We start from the raw sequence: 21,126 nt of genomic DNA on the forward strand, positions 1-21,126 counted from the left end.
CACTTTCTTCGTTCTTCGTGTTTTCACTGCGAATAGCTGGCTTATTTCACGCGATGCTCTACCATGAAGAAAAAGAGACAGCCACCGAGAATTACTGGACTGGAACTCCGTTAACTGGAACCTTTCGTTTTCCCTATTCATCGATTATTTCTCTCAACTCTAGATAAACAATTTTTTCGCTTATCTGATTTGATAAACAATTTCTTTGACAGTAACAAACGTAGAAAACTAGTTTATAAGAAATAGCAGTAGACTGACTTGCACTATTATAATTGTCTCTAAATGTGGGTTGTTTTGAGCTGATACGCTCAGCTGACACGAGAACATCCTTGAACGATTAAAGCGTTTTGTCGGTTATCGACTGCAGACGTGCCGGAAATGCACGGGACGGACGAACTTCCTTATCACGTTGAATTCCAAATTGAAATTACGCGATGACTCACACGACTCGCTTACAGAGAACCCCAGTACACAGCGAGGACCGTAGAAACGTTGTGTACGCACCCGAATAACTTCGATAAACGCTTTTTTATCCACAGATGATCATACCAAACCTGACGATGAACAGCGTGTATGAGATCGTGGTGCGTGGAGGCACGCGAAGCGCTATCGACAATCGGTTGATTATACGCGGAGAAGGTTCTGCTCCACAGAAGGTGCGCGGCATTCGCGATTGCAACAGAGCACCGCCGTTATTGCCACACAGTACCATATGGTTCAGCAGCGGAGTGATTGCCGGGGTGATCTGCGCTTGTCTGGCGGTGATGCTGATGATCACGTCCTTCGTCCTATGGAAGTGAGGATCAATCGTTTGTCCTCTTTCATTTTAGACGTCTATATCTTTCATGCATGACGTCGTTCTCTTATTAAACATTTTTACTTTCTTCTTATTTTTCCCTTCATCCCTCCCTTTTCTTTTTTTTTTTTTTTTTCTAATTCAGATATTTTTAGCAACGGAAATAGGATTATTCAGGTATCGGCGAAAGAGCAAGAATTTATTAAATCGTGGTATTCGTTCTTCGTAAACGCCGATAGTCACGAGATTACTGCCCACAGTCTTGTTCACTCATTCAACTTTGCAAATGCAATACCTCGCCCTCATCATACGATAATAGGCATTCGGTCGTCTTCGTGCAATTACAAACGATCTACGATGCAGTCATACAGTATTACATGGCACGTAGTCGGTGCGCTGTTCACGATTAGTCCGCTCGACGAGCGCTCAGTTTACCGGCTGCTCTCGTGGTATTCAGACTGGCCGTACATTATCATAGCTAATGGCACAGGAAAACAATTACACGTACGGTGAACATTCGGCTCTAGGTGTCTCTCCGATTTACGGTTCCCTCTCCGCGGCGCGTGTAATCCCTCCTTTTCTTCGATTCTCGCAGTCTTTCTCCTTCTCTATCGCCGACTGACCTCTTATCGTACGCGATAACAACTAGTAACAACGACAACGTAAGGTTTCCCAGTCGTATGGCGGCATTTTGTGAGTACATCGGGACGTCACGTTTCATTCGTTTTGCTTGTTTTGCCAGGAGTGGAGGGTTCCATCGAGTGTTACAATAGTCGTGTGCCAAAACACGTGACGTCGCGTGCAATCTCTTGTATTTTCGCTGGTCGATCGGCATCGTCGAAGATGCTCAAGGACGTCGATTCAAACGCGATACTGTGTGAGTCGCGAGGGAACGATTCGTAAAGAAGGAATACTTTCTGGGTCACGGACGGCGTGCTTCGCTTTGTGCCTGTGCGTTGCTCGCTCTTGCAGTCTATTCGAGGAACGTTCACCTCGATTCCTCTTGTTCTGCCGATCGTTGAAAATTTTCTGCACAATCATAGAATGGATAGTAACAGAAGCTCATCGACGGGATGAAGAAGTACCTCGAACTGTGAGTCCCAGAAGAAAAGAAAATGAAAACGTTTCTCCTTCCTACGCGAGAACTTTTTCCATTACGAGAAGATCGTCGACGAACAAGAGGGCACACGGAGAGACATACGTTCCTCGCGTGTTTCGTCGATCGTAAACGATGATCGATCGCAAGCGATAACGCGAATGGAAACAGTTGACAATCCCAGTCTTTTATTGCGTTTAATTTACCGCCCTTTCTATTACGAGATACTTTGTTAAGAATATGTTGTATAAAAGAATCGTATTGTATCGCTTTGTTGTTTCGACAAACTCTTTTGAAATTCCTGTTCTTTCTTTCTCATTTCGGTTTTCCTTCGTTTGTGTTTGTTCTTTTACATTTTCTTTTGGAATGCATGCTTATGACGAAACTCATTAGGCCTTGCCTGAGGCCAATTTTCAGGAAATGCTTCCACACCGCGTACTACTTCCTCGACTATCCGCCCCGCAACGTGCCCACGCTTCAAGAATGGGAGAACAGCGAGCAGGATGGAGAACGTACCGCGGTCGCCATTCAGAAATTCGTACAACACGTTGCGAGTTTACACGCGGACGGGGACATCGGGTTCAGCAAGGAATACGAGTTCATTCAATCGGAAAGTGGCAAATTCACCGCAGAGAATTCCCAATACGTTGAGAACAAAGCGAAGAACCGATACTTGAATATATTGGCCTGTGAGTAGTACTATGTGCATTTCTTTGATTTCCAGGTCAACGAGATCTTTTCGAAGGAAAATCTTTATTTCCATCGAAGAGCGTTTGGTTTCGACAGCTCCACGCAGCTCCTGTTTCTCTTCCTGCAGCTCACCGGCGTCGAACTTCTATTTTTAACCAAGTTTCCCTTTCACCCTCGCGATATATCGCGAGGTTTAATTTTATTTCATGCAACAGAGTAGTAGAGTCTACGTTATCTCTCGCGCAGTGGCGATCGAGCGAGCACTCTGTTTAATCGATTAATTCGCAGCAATGGCACATTTCCGTTTTTTTCAAGGTTTCCTCTTCTTCGTCGGTATCAACGTTCCTTCGCTCGTTCGTCATCGAGCATGTAAATCGGCGAAGGTTTCACGCATGTCGGGACAGAGACCGTGCACGATACGACAATTGTAATCGCGCGTATCGGAAGTCCGCAATCGTCAGAACGTCACTCAGCCTCGCGTAGAACTAGCCTCCAATAGAGCTGAAATTGCGCTCAAGCTCGCTTTCTATTTCAAACGAAACGACTTTCGTTTGATTCATGAAATCCCTGTCTCGTCGTACCTCGAGTACCGTAATATTATGTCTCGTCATCTCGTTAAAACCGATCAATGTAACGCTACGCTTCCTTCGTTTAATGATGGATTAACCCTTTACCCTTGTTATTCGATACTAAAGATTGTACTATTTGTGGTAATCGATCGTATCTTATCTTATGTTAACACCAAGGTCGTTTATTAAGCTTTCAATGAAAGCAAGCGTATAAAGCGCAAGTTAAATTAAAGTTCAATCTTCCTCCGTTGTTTATACTTGATATCGTTTGCAACAATTCTACAGAATTATAATTCTACTTGTAATAATTCTGTTTTATTAGAATTTCAGCTAAGTAATATTCTTCTATGCGAAGATAAGATCGTCTGGTCTATCAGGAAAAGTGAGGAATGAAAATCTCTCGTGATTTTATACCGATAACGTATCGGCTTTTGCTGAGATAAGCGGAATGGCTGGTCTAAGTGAAATCGCGCGCGATTTAACGCGTCGAAATTCGCGATGCTGCGAGCTTCAACCGTTCGCGATGTTATCGGATTAACGAGTTGCTCTCGTTCGCTTTTAATGTGAGTGACCGGCAGCACTCTGCAACGAGGTCACAGATGCTTCGCGGCACTGCTCGTTAATGCCTATCAATGGTGATGGGTGAGAGAGAAAGAGGAGAGAATGGGAGACGATCACCTGGACGACCCGCAACGACGTTGATTCATGGTTTTTCAGAATTTAACCAAACGTCCTGGATGAGAAAATAATACTAGTAACGGGATGCTTGACAGTGAGATGCGAGTTTGGAGAAAAATAGAATTAATGCTTTCAAATACTTAATTAGTAATAACGTTAGCTTTTATTGCAAATTAATCTAATATATTACTAAATATTTTTTAAGTGTTCCAATGTTTCGGTAATTTATTTAATTGGCAATGAAAAGGTACAGGAAGAAAATTTCTGTTCAAAGACGACCATACTCGAGTGCAGTTGTTATCATGCGGCGGAGGACCCCCGAAGAAGGGTCACGATTACGTGAACGCGAATTACATCGACGGTTGGCAGCGTACGCGTGCGTATATTGGTACACAAGGACCACTGCCACCGACTTTCGATGGATTTTGGCGTATGGTATGGGAACAAAGGGTATCGATCGTTGTTATGATCACCAATCTCGTTGAACGTGGTCGTGTGAGTACCTTTACTATTTTACGTACATCTAACTTGTATGTATTCTCTTATTTAACTCTTTCTGTCTTTTCCTGTTTACAGAAAAAATGTGATATGTACTGGCCTAAGAAGGGATCTGAGACTTATGGTTATATTCAAGTGACTCTGTTGAGAGAGGATGTTATGGCTACGTACACCATTCGTACCCTTCAAATTCGTCACATGAAGGTTGATATATTTATAAGAAGTTTCATCGATAAATTCTTTCAAGACCTAAATGATGTTAATGTCTATAGGTCAAGAAGAAGAAGAATGGAGTCAACATGGGAGAACGTATCATTTGGCAATATCATTACACCGGATGGCCTGATCATGGTGTACCAGAACATCCGTTGCCGGTTCTGAGCTTCATCCGGAAATCTTCCAATGCCAATCCTCCGGATGCAGGACCAATCGTTGTTCACTGCAGGTAGAGATAGGCGAACACTTTTAAGTACAATACTATAAGCAGTATAAGAGATACAAATATAGTCATGAACTAAAATTGCTTTTATTATAGCGCTGGCGTAGGGCGTACAGGCACCTATATCGTAATTGACGCTATGCTGAAACAGGCCAAGTGCAAGAACGAAGTGAACGTATTTGGATTCCTAAAACACATCCGCACACAGCGGAATTTCTTGGTCCAAACCGAGGAACAATACGTTTTCATTCATCATGCTTTGCAAGAGGCTATTGAAAGCGGTGAAACTAATATCGAGGCAAACAATCTATTAGAATATGTTCAAGACATGCTGAATCCTAATAACTCCAATATCGAGGCATGGAACAACCTTGAAGCTCAGTACAAGGTACTGTTTGTAGGATAGGATAAATACTATATTCTAGGTTCTCTTATATGTATATTAATACGATCTTTACAATTATATTTTCAGCTGGTGACTTCATGGAAACCGAAAGAATTCAATCTTGTCTCTGCGATCAAACCGTGTAATCTTCATAAGAATCGTAACCAAGACGTTATTTCAATCGAAACAGCTCGCGTTCATCTGACGCCGAAGCCCGGAATCGATGGAAGTGACTACATCAACGCTACATGGATTGCTGGTAAATAATCGTTCGAAATTATTCAAATCCGATATAATGTTGGACACGAAGCAAATTTGTTCGTTTCTAGGCTTCCATCGCAATCGTGAATTCATCATTACCCAACATCCAATGGAAAATACAATCATGGAGTTCTGGCAAATGATGTGGGATTACAATGCGCAAACTGTAGTTATGCTAACCGAATGCGACGAAGTAAATGGAGTTTTTTGTTCAATACTCCGTATCTTTAAGGTTGAACGATTAAATAACAGTAAATAATAATTAAATAATTCACAGGAATATCCCGAATTTTGGCCTACCGAGGGAAAAGATTTAGAGTCAGAGACATTTCGCGTACGATTTTGTGGAATCAAGGAAACCACAAGCGGGATGATCTTACGCGAAGTTGCGGTCCGATCTCTGCAAGACGATTACGAATTGAGTGCCAAAATCGTCCAAGGACCGCGTTCCCAACCTGGCTTCTGGCCACACAACACCAATCCGAGACCACTTGTAACCTTGATTCACGATTTACATCGGGATTACCAAAACGGCCCTATTGTCGTAATGGATAGGTAATTTTCTGCAAATATTATTATTTCATGAACTCATAATGAATATAGAAATAACGCTGATCGTTATTGGTACCAGGTTCGGTGGCGTCGAGGCTGCAATCTTTATTCTGCTCACCACATTGAATAAGCAACTAGAGTTCGAGGATAGTGCTGATATTTATATGTTCGCGAAGTTATTGTACATGAAACGACCCGGAGTCTTCCGATCAAAGGTATACTTCTCAACCTATAATTTTATCCTTTATCAAATTTCATTTAGAAAATATTTATATTATTAAAACCATTTTTTTGCTCTTCATAGGAGGATTATGCGCTATTATATCAATGCCTGGAGACAATGCTGTCATCAAAAACTCACGACGAGCCGGATCTATACTCGATGGCCAATGGTCACGTGTCCACGATAACAGATCCCACCGATGTACCTACCTCGTCGATGCAACACATGCAGATGGATTATTCTCCTAAACCAACGATGATCAGAGAATACGCAACGGTGGAAGTGAACTCCATGTCCGATTATTCTATTCCGATTCGAGTGGATCACTCGATGGAACCGTGTAGTAGTAGAAGCAGCGAGAGCTGCATGTTCGCCCACACGGGGAACGAGCACGAGAAAAACATAGTTATGACCCATCGGAATGTAAGCTATCACAATCACCCGGGCAGTGTCTCCGTTATCGTTGACGCGAACGGTTACGTGACGAATGGCAGCATGCGTATGAGACCAGAGGGTATGGAGTCGAGCTGCAAAATGTTGCCTCAATGATGCCTGCCGATCTTCGGTTGCAGTGTTTCCTCGAGTCGGTCAGAACCGCTGTAACCGATCGAGCTACTCACTGCCCGAAGTGTAATCCTGATTCTGTGAGTAGCCACCCTGTATTTAACGTTCGAATGTTTCTATTCCTCAAGCATAGGAATATATAAATATTTCATATTTTTCAATAATTCTAATATAGATACGCGTATAATCCTTCTATGATTTATGAACAATCGTAACGCCCATGTATCAACCAGTATCTTCCGACTATAAAGAAACACATGTCAACTATCATCTTCGTAGGTCAAGGTCTACGCGAATGTAGTTTTAACTGTAGAGCATTTATAAACTATTTATAAACTTTCTTTTTCTATCACATAGGCTACAGCGTAAGGAGTTCCAAATTGGACACGTCTTCGCACAAACGGAAGAACGGCGAATCGATCCTAGGATCAGCCTGAAGAGGATTCTCAAGCACCTTTAGTGTAAATAATTGATCGCGTTAGTTTATGCGCGTGTACGTGTACACTCTCGAGGACGTCAAATGACGAGGGTACGCGTACACGCGGTATAGAAAAAAAAGAAAAATGAGGGTCCTGTTTTTGGTGTTGCTGGGTGCCAAAAACCACTTATTAAAGCACGCCACCCTGGACCTTCGTTTAATGTTGTTCATCGTGTAAGTGTACACTTCTCGTTTTTTTTTGTATATACCCACACAGACACATTTTCGCGCGTATCGTGCACATAACGTAATTACATAACTTTATTCATCACGCGTACACGCACTTCACCCTACGACCATACACATACACACGCACGTATATTTAGATGTACGTGTAAACATCTTTATATAAGTTGGATCATATTCGATCACTTCTTTACCAAAGAATCGTTTATATTCGCTCTCGTTTCGTTTTAAGTCCCTTTCTAAGGTTTTATCGTTCAGCCGAAGACTGACCAATCGAATTCGCACTGTCGTGCACGCGTTACGATCTATAAATAGAACCCACTATCGTTTCTTACTTTATAATCAAAGAAGAACATCGCGCCAATCGAATTCGATATGTTTGCATCCCTCTGTCTCTTTTCGCAGCATTGAACATGCAATGTCACAAGGAATTGAAGATCCAAACATTGTTCGTAAACGCGTCGTCGTGCGTCTATTCGACTTTCTCGAGGTTGATGGAATGAGTTGTCTAGCGGAAGGTAAAATACGTTAAATAAAAAAGAAAGGATCAACGGATGAAAATCATGTGGACGGAACGCGATTAAAGTCGCGCAGGCGTGAGTATTTAACGAGATATCATGATTCGTGAGAATGATAACAAACCGTGACCAATCGCAGCTCGATCGCTGTAAATTAATTCGGTGGAAAATAGATAACCGATAGCAAACGTGAAACCTGTTTTTACGAACGTATCATGTCTGTACGCGAAGGAGAGAATGTGAGAAAGTAAGAGAATGCGAACAAATGTAGCTTGTTTATCATCCTATCTAATTAATGTCGTAATCCATTATTAACGTGTAAGATTTGAATTAAGCAAAACGTGGAAAATGTCCCACGTCTACGTGAACTTTTCTTCATCGCGGTATTTCGTTGTCCCGCGTGATTTCCGATCTGGCCAATCGAGCATCGAGACGCGACAGAAAGACAAAGAACAAGCTACGACGACGACAATCTGAAGCGTTCGATAATTAACGAGATTAATTTCCAATCGTGATATCAGAGATGACCTTGATCGGTATATACCGGATCAATAGGGATTGAGCAGCTTTTAGACTAACGTTGTCCAAATTCATGTGATCCAGCGAGATTCTTTATTGTGATATAAAAAAGAAGAAAAGAAAAAAGAAAAAAAAAAAAACAGAAAAATAGAATTCGACGCTGTTGTAAAATTTATTCTAGCCACAAGTTCCTTTGCCACGCGGTCATTTTTCTATGAGATCTAACATCCGGAAGACTGTTCTCTCACCCAGAATTCTTATATACACTTATATGCGTATTGCTAAGTCAGCATAATTTACGTGATACGGAAACAATAACTGCCTGTGACACCTTCGATCCATCTTCTATACGTGTTTTTTACCATCTTATATACGTTGTGACTAATCGTTGACGAACGATCTATCGTCCTTCGTTTTTACATTTTACTGCCGATTAACGATCGACGACGTGAAAGTTTAACAAAAAAAAAGACATGAAAAAAATCTCAAAAAAATCTGTATATGTATATGTGCATGTATGTAACCGTGTCCGTATTAATAAGACGTATGTAAACGTAATTCACGACTGAACGACTTTTTAAACTCGTTATCGGTTTTTAACTGGATGTCGATGTAGTCTACTTAAACGTAAAACCGTGCTTCTTCCTTCGGGCTGATCGACGCGATGGAACGAGGAACCAAGATCATTTTACAGTGTAAATCATCACCGTTCTTATCACCGTTTTAATATTTGACGACACTCGACATACATTTATCAGAACGAAATCCAAACGTTGATCAGCGTGATTTGAAGCAGTTCGTTAAGGGATCCCGAAGGAAAATTAGGAAACTTAAGGCTTAGATATAGTTCGCGCCGATGAGAGTATCAGCGGGTTGTATTTCTTGCTAACTTTCGGACACATCAGCTAAGAAACATAATAAGCCAAGAAAAGAGAGAGCAGGGATGGCGAAAGAGATGCAGAAACGTATAAATCGATGTACGACAGTAGCGACATTCGACTACCCTTTGGTAGACCTATCTTTGGCTTTCTTGCCCTCTGTTTCACAAGAATGTACACTTTCGTTAAACGAATTTGATCCTAGAGATATGTTCATCATTTTTCGATCGATACGATCGTGAGTCTCATGTGCATCGTTTCGATAGATAAAGGAACCTTGTCGATGATTCAGTAACTAAGCGAGCGTAACCGCTTGGAGCCTTATAACGGAAGGCTTCTGACGAATCAGAGAAACCGAGCCGACGTCCAGCGTCGAGCACAGCGTTCATGGATGGCGATCAAAGACTATTCGATTCTTTCTCGTTGATAATTGCGACTTGAATTATTTGAATCTCGATAGAGATTTTATTATAAAAATCGATTGATACAGATTCGTAGAGAAAGAACGAATGGTAATTGAGTCTTATGTATCATCCGATAAGATAGTAGAAAACGCTCGAGCTGGACAGAAACAATACGGTGCCTTCCTGCTCGTGAGCACAGGAAGGGAAGGCATCGCGAAAGTAGATAATTCCTTTGGGCCGATTGGGCCAGCGAATCCCTCCCTACAACGAGAAAGAGCTAAAAATGTCTGTACCATATGCGATATATTAATGTAATATCGGTTCCGCTATAATTAGGGATAATTAGAACGCGAGATTGTTGTTGACTCGTGCAAAGACGTGTCTGGACACCAACTATACACATCGTATAGATACAAAGTATATACACCTGTATACAAATCAACGGATGCACGCTATAATACCGCTGTTAAAAGTGCACGAAGAATTGACGACGAGCTCTTTTAGCATAAAAATAGTACACCACCGAACGAACTGACTGTTGTTAACTTGCTTAAACGAGCGAAAATGAATCACACGACAAAACGCATCGTATACATAAAGAGAGAAAAAGGTATATATAAATATAAATATATATAAAAAATATAAATATATATAAATATAAATGCAAATATAAATATATTATATTCAGATATTTATGATATGAGAAGTGGAAAGCTACACATTGTAACGTCACGTTTCGAATCGCCGCGCGAGATACCGTGATTAGCATGCATGTGTGCGTACGTAGAATTTATTGAAATTTTCGCGGGTGTTCTCGAGAATTGAGCCGTGTGATAGAGTAATGAGCGGCTCGCGTGGACACCGTTACTTCAAGTCCCTCCTATCGACGCGGAACACGGAGGAAAAATCAAAAGAAACAGAACATTTTCCTCGCTTGCGTGATGTCACGGTACCTCGTGGAACGGCGTCGAATACGAATCTGTACTGTATTTTACGATAAGCACCGTAAATTCTGAATGTACCTATACGGATACAAAAGAATGATATAAAAATGAGCTGAGAGGAAGAGCGTGTATGAGTACGACGAGTGTGCATGAGAAAGTAAGTAGATGTGCAACGAAGGATGTATGTGGATCGATCGATTCCTGAGAGGATCGGTCGTCGCATCGTTTATACATATATAAATATTATACATAATTAATTCGGAGGATAAACGAGATAGGTGTGTATAGAAAAATAATTTAGACTCTAGTCAGCATAACACAATCGTAATCGACGACGCACACGTTTTTCTTGTTCATTTCGTTTCTTTTCTTACGTTGTCACGGGAGAACGCGTTATTCACGCCGTTCCCATCGTTGTTTCTCTGTACTCGATGCGTTCGGGTTTTTTTCCACACAAGAGACGAGTTGTAATGAACGCGTGGCTGCGTTTACGGCTGTTCGTTTGCTCGGAAGGGGTGCGTTGGCGCGGTGCGGACTAAGACAGTGCGACGTTCGTGGTAATTGTCGTTTCTGTTCTCCTCGTCTTTTCTTAATCCTATCTTTACTTTCACCTTTTTATAATTATCTCCTTTCACGTTGTTAGCAATAATTAAAAATAATTCCTCTGATTAATAATAAAGGATTCGATTATTCTATCTTTTTTTTCCTAAATCTTATTGTACACGAGCTTCCGTTACATATGTTTTGAAAAATCGTGATGAAGATTCTAGAACGATGCGATGAACGGACTGCAGACGCAGCCATCGAAAGCCCGATAGAAGATAAGTGTTCGATAATGTAAACGAGCGTGTAAACACGCGTATCGAAGGCCTACACGAACCTCGAAGTGAAAGCTTGAAAATCTGCGAAACGTTCGCGCGCGAGCCATATCTTCGAAGAAAAATCGGGAACGCGCCGCGAATAGTTCGTTAGTAAATGGCAACGAGTAAAGAAAAGTCGAACGCTTGATCGTACAGTCGACCAAAAGTCATTAGAGAATTAGCGAGGCAAAAATATCATCGGAGAAATCGGTTCTAGCGTTTAGAGGTAAATTTCAGGTCGACCACGATGTTACATTATTCGAATTAGAGAATCCGCGCGCGGGGAACGTACAACGTCACGCCACCGTAAGACTGCAAACACGACAAACAAACGAATTAAAGCAACAAAAAGGAAAAAAAAGAAAAAAAAAATGAGAAAAGACCGCGACCGACAAGAACGGTGTTTTTTACGATTATTATAGTATATTACGATTATTAATACGTTTCCTTTCCGGCGTTAGTTTCCGCAGCATCGAGTCAATCGACGCGCGACATTTAAATGCAAGTATTCGCACAGGCCTACGATAAGAGAAACTCTTTATATACGTATCCATGATGTTTCACGTGTACACTAAATAAACAAGCATTAATTGTCATTCAGCTAATCGATGATCGGACATGACATGCGTAGCGCTTTAGAAAAAATATGGGATAATGATGATACACCGAGAAGCTTTTGCCACCTATCAAAATGGCGGAACGACTTTTCACTCGCGTTTCACACTTGCAATTGGCCTAATCGATGGATCCTATCATCTCCGACCTTTTTCATTCCTCGAACCTTGAAATTTTGGATGGCACGCTACTTCCGCTAGCACGGCGACGTCGTAATGGAACTGCATGGAAGAAAAACGGAAATGCAGCGAGACGCGACTAAGAAGACGGATTTATGCGAAGGTTAATTTTCTGTTCGTCATGGATTCTAGCGATATTGCGTGCGTAATCAAAGCTAATCGAACGTGTAATTGACTGACTGAGTGTGCAAATAATTTTCCGCGATGATAGCTCGTTGGCGAACAGCATTCGCGCGTATACATTTTTATAATCGATGATTTTTTTTTCCTAGTTAATCGTAATTCGCAACGGAACGACATCGAAGAAAATTTTCTCCATGTTCGCCAGCTAGCGTTGTACCAGTTTCTGAGAGATCGCGCTGCAGTTTCATTACGATTAGCATGCGATGTTTCAATTCGATATAGTACAAAAATTTGCGAAGTTGGAAAAACTCGAAGAACAAGATATATATATATGCATATAAATTGGAGAACAGCTGATAACTCGAACGATCAAGATTGTAACATGTCCGTTTACCTTAAACGATCGTACGATGCTTCGATTGTTCTCGATCACAGCTACGCTAAAGCGAAATGTTGGAAGAAATGCACAGTGGAAACAAGCAAAAGATACACGTATGTCCTTTCACCGTAACAGTATCTTGACCAATTAAATACTAAGCTAGCATGGATGTATACACACTGAGATAAATGTTAACCAGTTACCTGCGTAATACTCAATGTTAAGTGTCGAACTGATGCTCGTTCAGATTTTTCTTGACGGCTGTCCTCGCTCGTGTGAACCTCACGGTTTTCTTTCTTCCATTTGCGCAAAACGAAACATTGCCAACGACTGTCTGCCAATCGTTTACGCGAATTTTTTAAACAAACGAAGAAAACAAGAAGAAGGAAGCAAACGGAGCAAAACGAGAAAAAAAAAACTGAAAGAACTTTAAGAAACATTCCACGCCCCTTTTTTTAGATGATCAACAAAACGAAACATTGTTTGACTGCCATATACATATTTTACGATAATTTTATAGACGAGAAAACGGGGTGGACACCGAACGACCGAGGCTCCACTCCGCGTTCAATGCGATCTACTATAATTCGAATGAAATAGTATTCCGTGTTTTCTGAATGCGAATTTTATTGTAATCTACCCTGGTTAAAACGAAGAAAAAAAATGCGACTACACGACACATACTGATATGCGAAAAACTATTGTCACAGCTAATAAGTGTGTGTTTTTTCTTTGTTGTATACGTATCCGCCGTGTAGAAAAGTAGCGAATCCCCGCTCCAGCTCTCCACCCCTTCTCTGATGCGATCATTGTTGCAATCGATATCCCACAAGTATGTTGTAGTAATATACACTTCTTACTATCGAAAAAAAAAATCATGAGTCATTCATTGCATCGATCGTAAAATTATAAATCGCGCCACATACTGCGCCCATAGCCGACGACCAGTATTTTCTTTTTCTCACATATTGATTTTTTTTGCATTTGTTGATCAAAGTAGATGGAATTATCGTTAAATTTCTTTTTTAGATTTAGGGCTTCTTTTTTCTGTGACAGTGACAGTCTTGCTATTGATTATTGATCTTTCTTTGTTCTTCCCATATTGTTTCTGCCTAATTTGTTTGTTGGTATTAAATCCGCATAGTAGTAAAACATTAATATAATAGAAAATAGGAAATTGTTTTATTGAAACTAAAATAAATAAAACTTCTGTACATTCGGGATTGTTTGCATGATATGCAAATAATAAATTAACGATGAATGAGAGATGAATGAAGCTTAAGGTAACGAAGCTCTTCATTGTTATCGACGGTGAGAATTTAGGAATTCTACAATTCTCTCGGACCTATCAAGTGACGGTAAAGGTAAGTACAAAGGTGACGTTTGCGATTATTCTTCGGCAACTGATATCGTTATAACAACAGGGATTAGTGAATTACTATAAAGATATGATTGAATCTACTATGTAATTCATTAACAAGAAATTTTTAATTTTTTATATGCTTCGGTCGATATTAAAGCGATGTGGATTCAATAAAACATGTTGAACTACATCGTTTATCACATACGATAACGTAACGATTCTATCTTCAGATATATTCCAGAATCGAATTACCGTTCTGTGGAAATACGACTGACGTGCAACTGATAAGCGCTAGTAATTAAGCTGATTGACGTCTTGTTTATGACCGCGTCTATAGCCACAAATTGTCATTTTAACGAATCACTGTTCTCGCCTGAAAGGCAACCGATCGGTGGGAATTTCGAATTCGCTTCGAAGCTATCTATCTCTTCGATCGGCACTTAACGAAGTGCCACATCAATCGTCGATGAATTTAAATCCGAAATCAATAAATTCCTTCGAAATCTATAGAAAACAAAATAGAATATTCTTATTTACATTCTTTGGTATTTTCGGTGCTGCATAGGTAAAGGTTCACGAAAGAAATTACACTGGTGGTTAGCTTTTTTCCGGTTTTTCTTACAAAAATACCTCTTTATTGTAAATGGATCGTCGACGGTAGTTACACGGAAAGACAGTCATCCATCCACAGAGAAGCGTTGGGGGATCCCGACAATCTCAACGGCGAGGAAATTTTCTTTTCTGCGTTTCATATTTTTTTTTTACATTTTTGCTTTTTTGAATTAACACTCATCATGCTTTGGCATCTTTATTATTTTTACGTGTCTGTGTCTGTATGTGTGTACGTGTGACTGTGTCTCTTATGCGATATATCGTTTTTTTTTTTTTTTTATTCGTTTCATTAACTTTTGCGGTTTCATTTTAGTTTTACTTCATTTTTTTTCTTCGAATATTTGATTAACACACTTAGACAGTGATAGTGAAGTCTTTAGGTGATTTCGAGAGCGAGTTAGAAGGAAAACCCGTCCTCTTCCTGTGGAGCTTCAGTTTCATGTCGATATCGCACTCCGCTTCGCTGGTCTCGTGCGCGTCCGTGAAACCTGTCGGCGGCTTCAGTTCCAACGTAGACAGCTCGCTGCCCCAGTCCTCTTCCTTCCTTGCCATTCTGGACGATCCGGGTTCCTCCAGCAGGCACAACGACTCTACGGACTTCCTCGGGCTCGGATCTTTCCCCAGCCGATCGCAAGATCCAGGCCTCGACGATTGACTCGGCGATGCTCCCCTCGAATACGAATGCATCCCGGATTCCGAGAGCTTCATCACAGGGCGTAGTATTCCCGGTACACGACCGTCCATTCCCATATCGGGTGTTGCTCCTTGATTCCTGTAAATTTAACAATTCCATATGATACGACATTGAACGTGTTATAATATTAGACATTTTTTAGATTAGAGTGGATTAAGCATCGATCATGATGTTACGTTAAAAGAGATCGAAGTTATATCGGTAGTGATTAGACTCATTTTTTACTCTTTCCTTTTATGCTTTTTTTCATAGCCAGTATATCAAAAAGAGAGAAACACTTTTGGGAAAGCTGAATAATAATGAATAGAGAAGCTTATACATTTTTAGGAAATATAGAAAGAAACATGCAAATATATGTAAAATATTCAGAGTAAACTATTCGTTATAATGTTTAAAGAACGAAATAAGTCCTCTATAGCAGTTTCATCTCTCTAGCTGTGTTTAAAAAGATATAAATTTGTATAAACATCCACAGTATAATGATAAATACACGGTAGCACTCTATTTATCTGTATTCAACGATAGTGAAAGAACTCATATAGTAGGAGTTCCTTGATTCTGTCCATTACTTATAATTTTCCATTCGTGTGTATAATACGAGTTCTACAAGTAGATTCGTTCAATAGAAGTTCACTTAACGAGGCGCTAAGATATCGTATCCATGAATAAAGTTTTACCGTATACAGTATATAGACTCAAAGGAAATGGATGAAACAGAAAAAGATTACATTGCTAATAATAGAATAATAATTATTAATAATAATAGAAGATTCGTTTAGAAAGTTTGACAGGTATTCGAATGAAAATGACTCGTAGTACAATCCATAGGAATATTTCTCCGAGTTATCGTACCTTTGCTTCTCGAGCCTCGGGAAAGTCTTCCTCTCAGAAATTGGTGACGGCTCGGTTGATGTACTTGATTCGTGCGTGTGGTACAGCACATCTGGAAGGTGCACGCGAGACACGTTGATGCGAGAAACGTGAGACGTTAGTGGCGACCTGGATGCTGTTTAAGGCTGTTGCCGGCGTCGACACAGAAAATCGAATACTAACTTACTATGATGAACCGGCCTCGGGACCAGGGCTAGTCGCTGCTCCCTCTGCCCGATCGAATTCGGCCCCGGGGATCGCGTCATTATCGACGCCGGCCCGGAGTCGTCCAGGTGATTCGACGATTCGGTGCGACTGCTGGTACCGACCTCCGTGTCGCTGTCCGAGCCTAGTGTATCGTACTCCTCCGATTCTGATTTGAACGATTTCGACTTCCGCCGCGCCCTCCCTCGTACCTTTGTATACTGCTCCATGTCGCACTGCAACGTGTAAAAGTTACCTACGTTCTTTGGTATAAGCCTCGACATTAGAAGCTATATACAAACATCTCAATGACGTTCAATGCCATTAAATGAAATGGCTGCATATACACAAGATACGGGGGTTGTTCTTCAACGAAAGTAACTGTATGGATTTGGCTTCGCGATATTGAACAGTAATAAATTAGCCGCTGTATACACGAACGTCTGCGTATCGAATAGTAATTTGAACAGTCAAGAACTATTTACTATCTATGATATAGCGTAGTAGTTGGAACGGAGAAATTTGTGTACGTAGTTCTAACTCAATGGCTAGGTATATTAAATAATCTTTTTGTTTTGTATCTCGTTCGCCCTTAATATTTTTTAAACTCCCACTTAAAGCTTGTTCAGAGACGAGCGAAGAAGAGAAAGAAAAATTTTCGATTACCTACCCTGGCTGGCTAGCTGCAGGGAAAATGTAAATCGAAGCAACCGCAGCTAAGCGGACACTGTTGTGTACGTATACGATTATTTTACCAGTTTGCAGAACCAGATTCTCTATTGATGTTCGAGGTAAGTAACAAGTTTTCCGACCACACAGAGGCAAGCACATTTACTTGAAAGGAAAGTCTCGCCAGATCTAACGTAAGCTCGGGCACGATACATAAATGGAAGTCGTCTTACATTTATACGCGAGATCGAGTGCAGGCTACTTTGATCTCTCGGGATATCCGCCTACGTGTATACAAGCAATATATCATCGACCTGATCTCTCACGCTCGTACACCAGGATATATCGTTCCACCCTCCCCGATGAAGAGACATTTCTTTCCCGTAACGCGCCAGGTATGCACGAATGTGAGACACGCGCACAGAAGAGAAGGATACAGCCTTTTCGATCGATTAAATTACTCCGTGTGTAGGAGCCACGGAAAGTACATCCGTTTGAAAAGGTCTCTTCTCGCCATCTTCGAAACGTTTCTTTATCGAATTTCGTCGACAGTTATTTATGATCGGTACTCGTACCTGATTGCCTTGCAGCATCGTTTCGCTACGTTCGTAGTAGAACGCCTGTCGCATCGGGTTCGCCGACAGGTTTTCCTGCTCGGGCAGATTGAAGGTGGCGTACGGATAAATGTCTTCGGAATATTCGGGTATTCTTTCCAGCGCGCTCACCTCGCGACAGGGTGACTGCTGGCCCGGTTTCCTCACGGTCGCGTAGTATTGTTCCCTCTGCTCCATGTTATGCTTGTTCTCCAGCGCAGCCTGCGTTTGCGAATTCGGATCGTTCGCTCGACCAGATCTTTCCGCGTCTGCAATCATCGCGATTAATTAACACGTTTCTTCGTGATTATCCGTTTACGCCGTGCGATCTGACCGAATCGATCGAAATATTAGACAGATATCTGCAGGTACACCGGTTACGAAAGATTTATTATAAGCTTGAAGTGGACAGACCAATTATTGGAATGCTAGTTCGATAAACTAATTTTATTTATTTATGAGAAAAGTGTCTACGCCAGGTAGATGTAGAAGTAATTTATCGAGTGAAATATTTTGTCGATTTGGGAAAAAAGCAGCCTAGTTTCGGAGTTTTCGTCATTAATGAACGGGAAGGATAGATGAAATGAATGATTGTTTGGTTGATGATTAATGGATGATGGCTTAATTGATAAGCAGTGGGTAATAGTTCACGATTAATAGATGATGATTTAGCTGATAATAGATGTATAATAATTCAATTGATGATCAGTGGATGAAGGTTTGATCGATTATTATTAAATCGTGCTAAGAAATGAACATTAAGCCATAATAAAAATATACTAAAAATGATTATGATATCAAAACCAATAATATTAAGAGAGTACGATCTGATCCAAAAGGAAAACATTCAAAAATTACACCTTTCACAAGCCCGTTTGGTTGCAGAATTGAGAACATAGGATTGCAATTATATAAAAACTTTGATATTCTTTTGATAAGTAAGTTGTCCGAAGAAGTAACTCAACAAGTGAATTAACACATATATCGCGTAAATGCTATTGAAAAAATATTTCAAGTGTTAATACATACATGCGAGTGTTAGAATAAATCTATACGAAGTACGTCGAACACGTTGTTTTTTGTAATTAACAGAGTAACAAAAATAGAAGAAAAATCGTCAATAGTGTTTACCTGTTATAGGTGATACGACATGTCCAAAGCACAGCGTCTTAGGATACTTCGACAAACCTTTCAAACCGCCCACGTATCAAAGACTTGACGTGGCTCTACCACGCTATCGGGGAGAATTTCAACGCAACGGGGACGGCTTTGACGGCTTTGAAAATCTACTACCAAAATTTCATCGAATAAAGGACTTCGTCGATTAAGCTTGTAATTATACTTATCTCAAAAGTGCAGTTAAGTCGTACGCTACTGGGAAAGAAATCCCAGATATCGATAAGATGCTTACAACGAATAAATTTTTCACTTTATATTCCAAAAGCAATATGTCGCAGAATTTTAATTAATATTATATGACTGTATAACATGTTTATTCGTTTTCTTTCGCTCGTCCTAGCCTCGTATCGAATATTAGGAATTTTTTACATATCGTCCTTGGAATATAAAGCGACGAATCTATCTGGCTAGAAACTTTTGCACCCCACTGTAAGAGCTTTTATTCCAACATCTCGAAGAAGGTGAGAAAACGAGGGTGTAATACAGTTCTAATACCAAGAAAGAAGACTGTAATTAGACATAAGTCACTCGGATATAGGTCAAACTGATCAGTAGATTCAAAAAAGAGAATCCAACGATCTAGAATAGAATCTTGTGCCACTTTCGAATCATTTTAAACGCATACATAATTTCTGTTCATTCCACGCGCGCCAACGAAACGGTCGCTTCGCTTTAGCACCATAACGGCAGGTATAATTGCATGATCCGCGCACGGCTGCCTCATTTGCCAGGCATTTAATTAATCAAATCGTTCCAGACGAACGTATCAATCCCGGTGATGTTGACACTGCAGTGGTAAGTGGTTGGCCGAATAAAAATGCACGGCACCCGATTGGATCCATTAAGAGGAACGTTGAGACGCGAAAAGAGGGTAGAAACGAAAATCAGGAATCAATTTTCGCCCGTTAACCGGCGATATCTCGTGGCTCGCCATCCCTCAAAGGTGCCCCCACGGTATAGTAATTGGAGCACAATCCTGCGACGTTTAGCTACTCAATAACGACGAGTGGTACGAGTGCGGCGCCAGCACGCCCTTCTGGCTTAATGCAAATTGCCGCCGCTGAAATCCTACCCGCGTGCTTCGAGTACCGAGCTATCGATTCCTGCCCTCCGATCGAGTCGCCCTATCCTTACTTTCGAATTTCCTCTGTGATCGATCTGTATATATATATAGATCGAACTATATATATTAATAAATATAAATTGGATGATTCAAAATGATCGTGGCAAGATTTAAGAGGAATTCGAAGTTAACGTATTTTTATAATTTAATTGAACTCAACCAGTGACGTTTAAACAGCGTTATGCTTTTTAATGGATAATTTAATTTTATAGCCTGAAAATCCTATATTAAAGTAGTTAGCGTCGTTTCTAGTTACCAATTCATCATTGATTTGGAAACTTTGATAAAAATTCACTTACTGCTACTATAAATTGAACAGTGCCCGGATACTTATGACTATGTGGTAACTAGCTATAGTACATAAGGTAGCGTAACTATCGAACTTTCTATGTAAGATGTTATCGTCGAATTTGAGGAAATCGGAACTCATCAATGGATCAAGTGGATGATTATAATACAGTGTAAGAATATGTACTCTAACAAATTCTGACAAAGATAATGCACATAACGAAAGTGATTACCATATCGTAGAAACTGATATTGTAAAGAATGATTTGAATCATTCAAAAGGAACAGATCAAAAAGATCTCTAAAGACATAAGATCGTATAATCGAGAAAAATTTGATACATTTATAAAAACTTTATGCCGGACAAATTATTTGAAGGAATAGTCGAACGGTTAAATATATGCACTGTACAAATGTTACTCCAATCACGGTCATCAGTGATCCACGCTGATCTGAACGTGTTACTACGATCGATTCCGACTTTATATGTTTCACAATCTACAATCTAGACTTCGGCTCGATCCTTTATTAATATCAATGTAATAATCTTACTTTGATCGACGTAAGACTTCATTGCCGAATCGGCGAAAGTTAAAGCTTATAGATGGATCAGTTAGCGGATAATTGCTATAGCACGATTAAGTTTGAATCGGCGATGGTTCGTGATTGAATGTACGAGGTATAGGATATGTATACC

At 40.4% G+C, this 21,126-nt stretch overlaps 2 protein-coding genes across 12 annotated transcripts in view; one reads left to right on the plus strand and one right to left on the minus strand.

Annotated features, from left to right (window-relative positions):
- Window positions 1-12,134, plus strand: part of LOC100643312 (tyrosine-protein phosphatase 99A) — a 427,034-nt gene extending 414,900 nt beyond the window's left edge. For 3 of the 5 annotated variants that reach the window (XM_048413707.1, XM_012320203.3, XM_048413711.1), the window contains 12 exons: window positions 540-796; window positions 2,286-2,581; window positions 4,104-4,324; window positions 4,406-4,531; window positions 4,600-4,772; window positions 4,863-5,154; window positions 5,239-5,410; window positions 5,481-5,605; window positions 5,690-5,967; window positions 6,044-6,179; window positions 6,269-6,831; window positions 7,109-12,134. In XM_048413707.1, coding sequence (XP_048269664.1) covers window positions 540-796; window positions 2,286-2,581; window positions 4,104-4,324; window positions 4,406-4,531; window positions 4,600-4,772; window positions 4,863-5,154; window positions 5,239-5,410; window positions 5,481-5,605; window positions 5,690-5,967; window positions 6,044-6,179; window positions 6,269-6,736 — 2,544 coding nt within the window. In that variant the 3' untranslated portion in view covers window positions 6,737-6,831; window positions 7,109-12,134. The remainder of the gene's footprint in view (window positions 1-539; window positions 797-2,285; window positions 2,582-4,103; window positions 4,325-4,405; window positions 4,532-4,599; window positions 4,773-4,862; window positions 5,155-5,238; window positions 5,411-5,480; window positions 5,606-5,689; window positions 5,968-6,043; window positions 6,180-6,268; window positions 6,832-7,108) is intronic. The other 2 variants (XM_048413708.1, XM_048413710.1) reach the window with 2 other exon arrangements.
- Window positions 12,135-14,794: 2,660 nt separating this feature from the next.
- The window catches only part of LOC100643520 (Down syndrome cell adhesion molecule-like protein Dscam2), a 162,031-nt gene continuing 155,699 nt past the window's right edge, over window positions 14,795-21,126 (minus strand). For 3 of the 7 annotated variants that reach the window (XM_048413699.1, XM_012320206.3, XM_048413673.1), the window contains 4 exons: window positions 17,822-18,108; window positions 16,561-16,813; window positions 16,356-16,446; window positions 14,795-15,581 (listed from right to left, as the gene is read on the minus strand). In XM_048413699.1, coding sequence (XP_048269656.1) covers window positions 15,164-15,581; window positions 16,356-16,446; window positions 16,561-16,813; window positions 17,822-18,108 — 1,049 coding nt within the window. In that variant the 3' untranslated portion in view covers window positions 14,795-15,163. Of the gene's footprint in view, window positions 15,582-16,355; window positions 16,447-16,556; window positions 16,814-17,821; window positions 18,109-21,126 lie in introns of all 7 variants that reach the window. The other 4 variants (XM_048413695.1, XM_048413686.1, XM_048413678.1 and 1 more) reach the window with 4 other exon arrangements.

This window comes from Bombus terrestris, chromosome 2, assembly GCF_910591885.1.
Source record: "Bombus terrestris chromosome 2, iyBomTerr1.2, whole genome shotgun sequence".
NCBI classification, from domain to species: domain Eukaryota; kingdom Metazoa; phylum Arthropoda; class Insecta; order Hymenoptera; family Apidae; genus Bombus; species Bombus terrestris.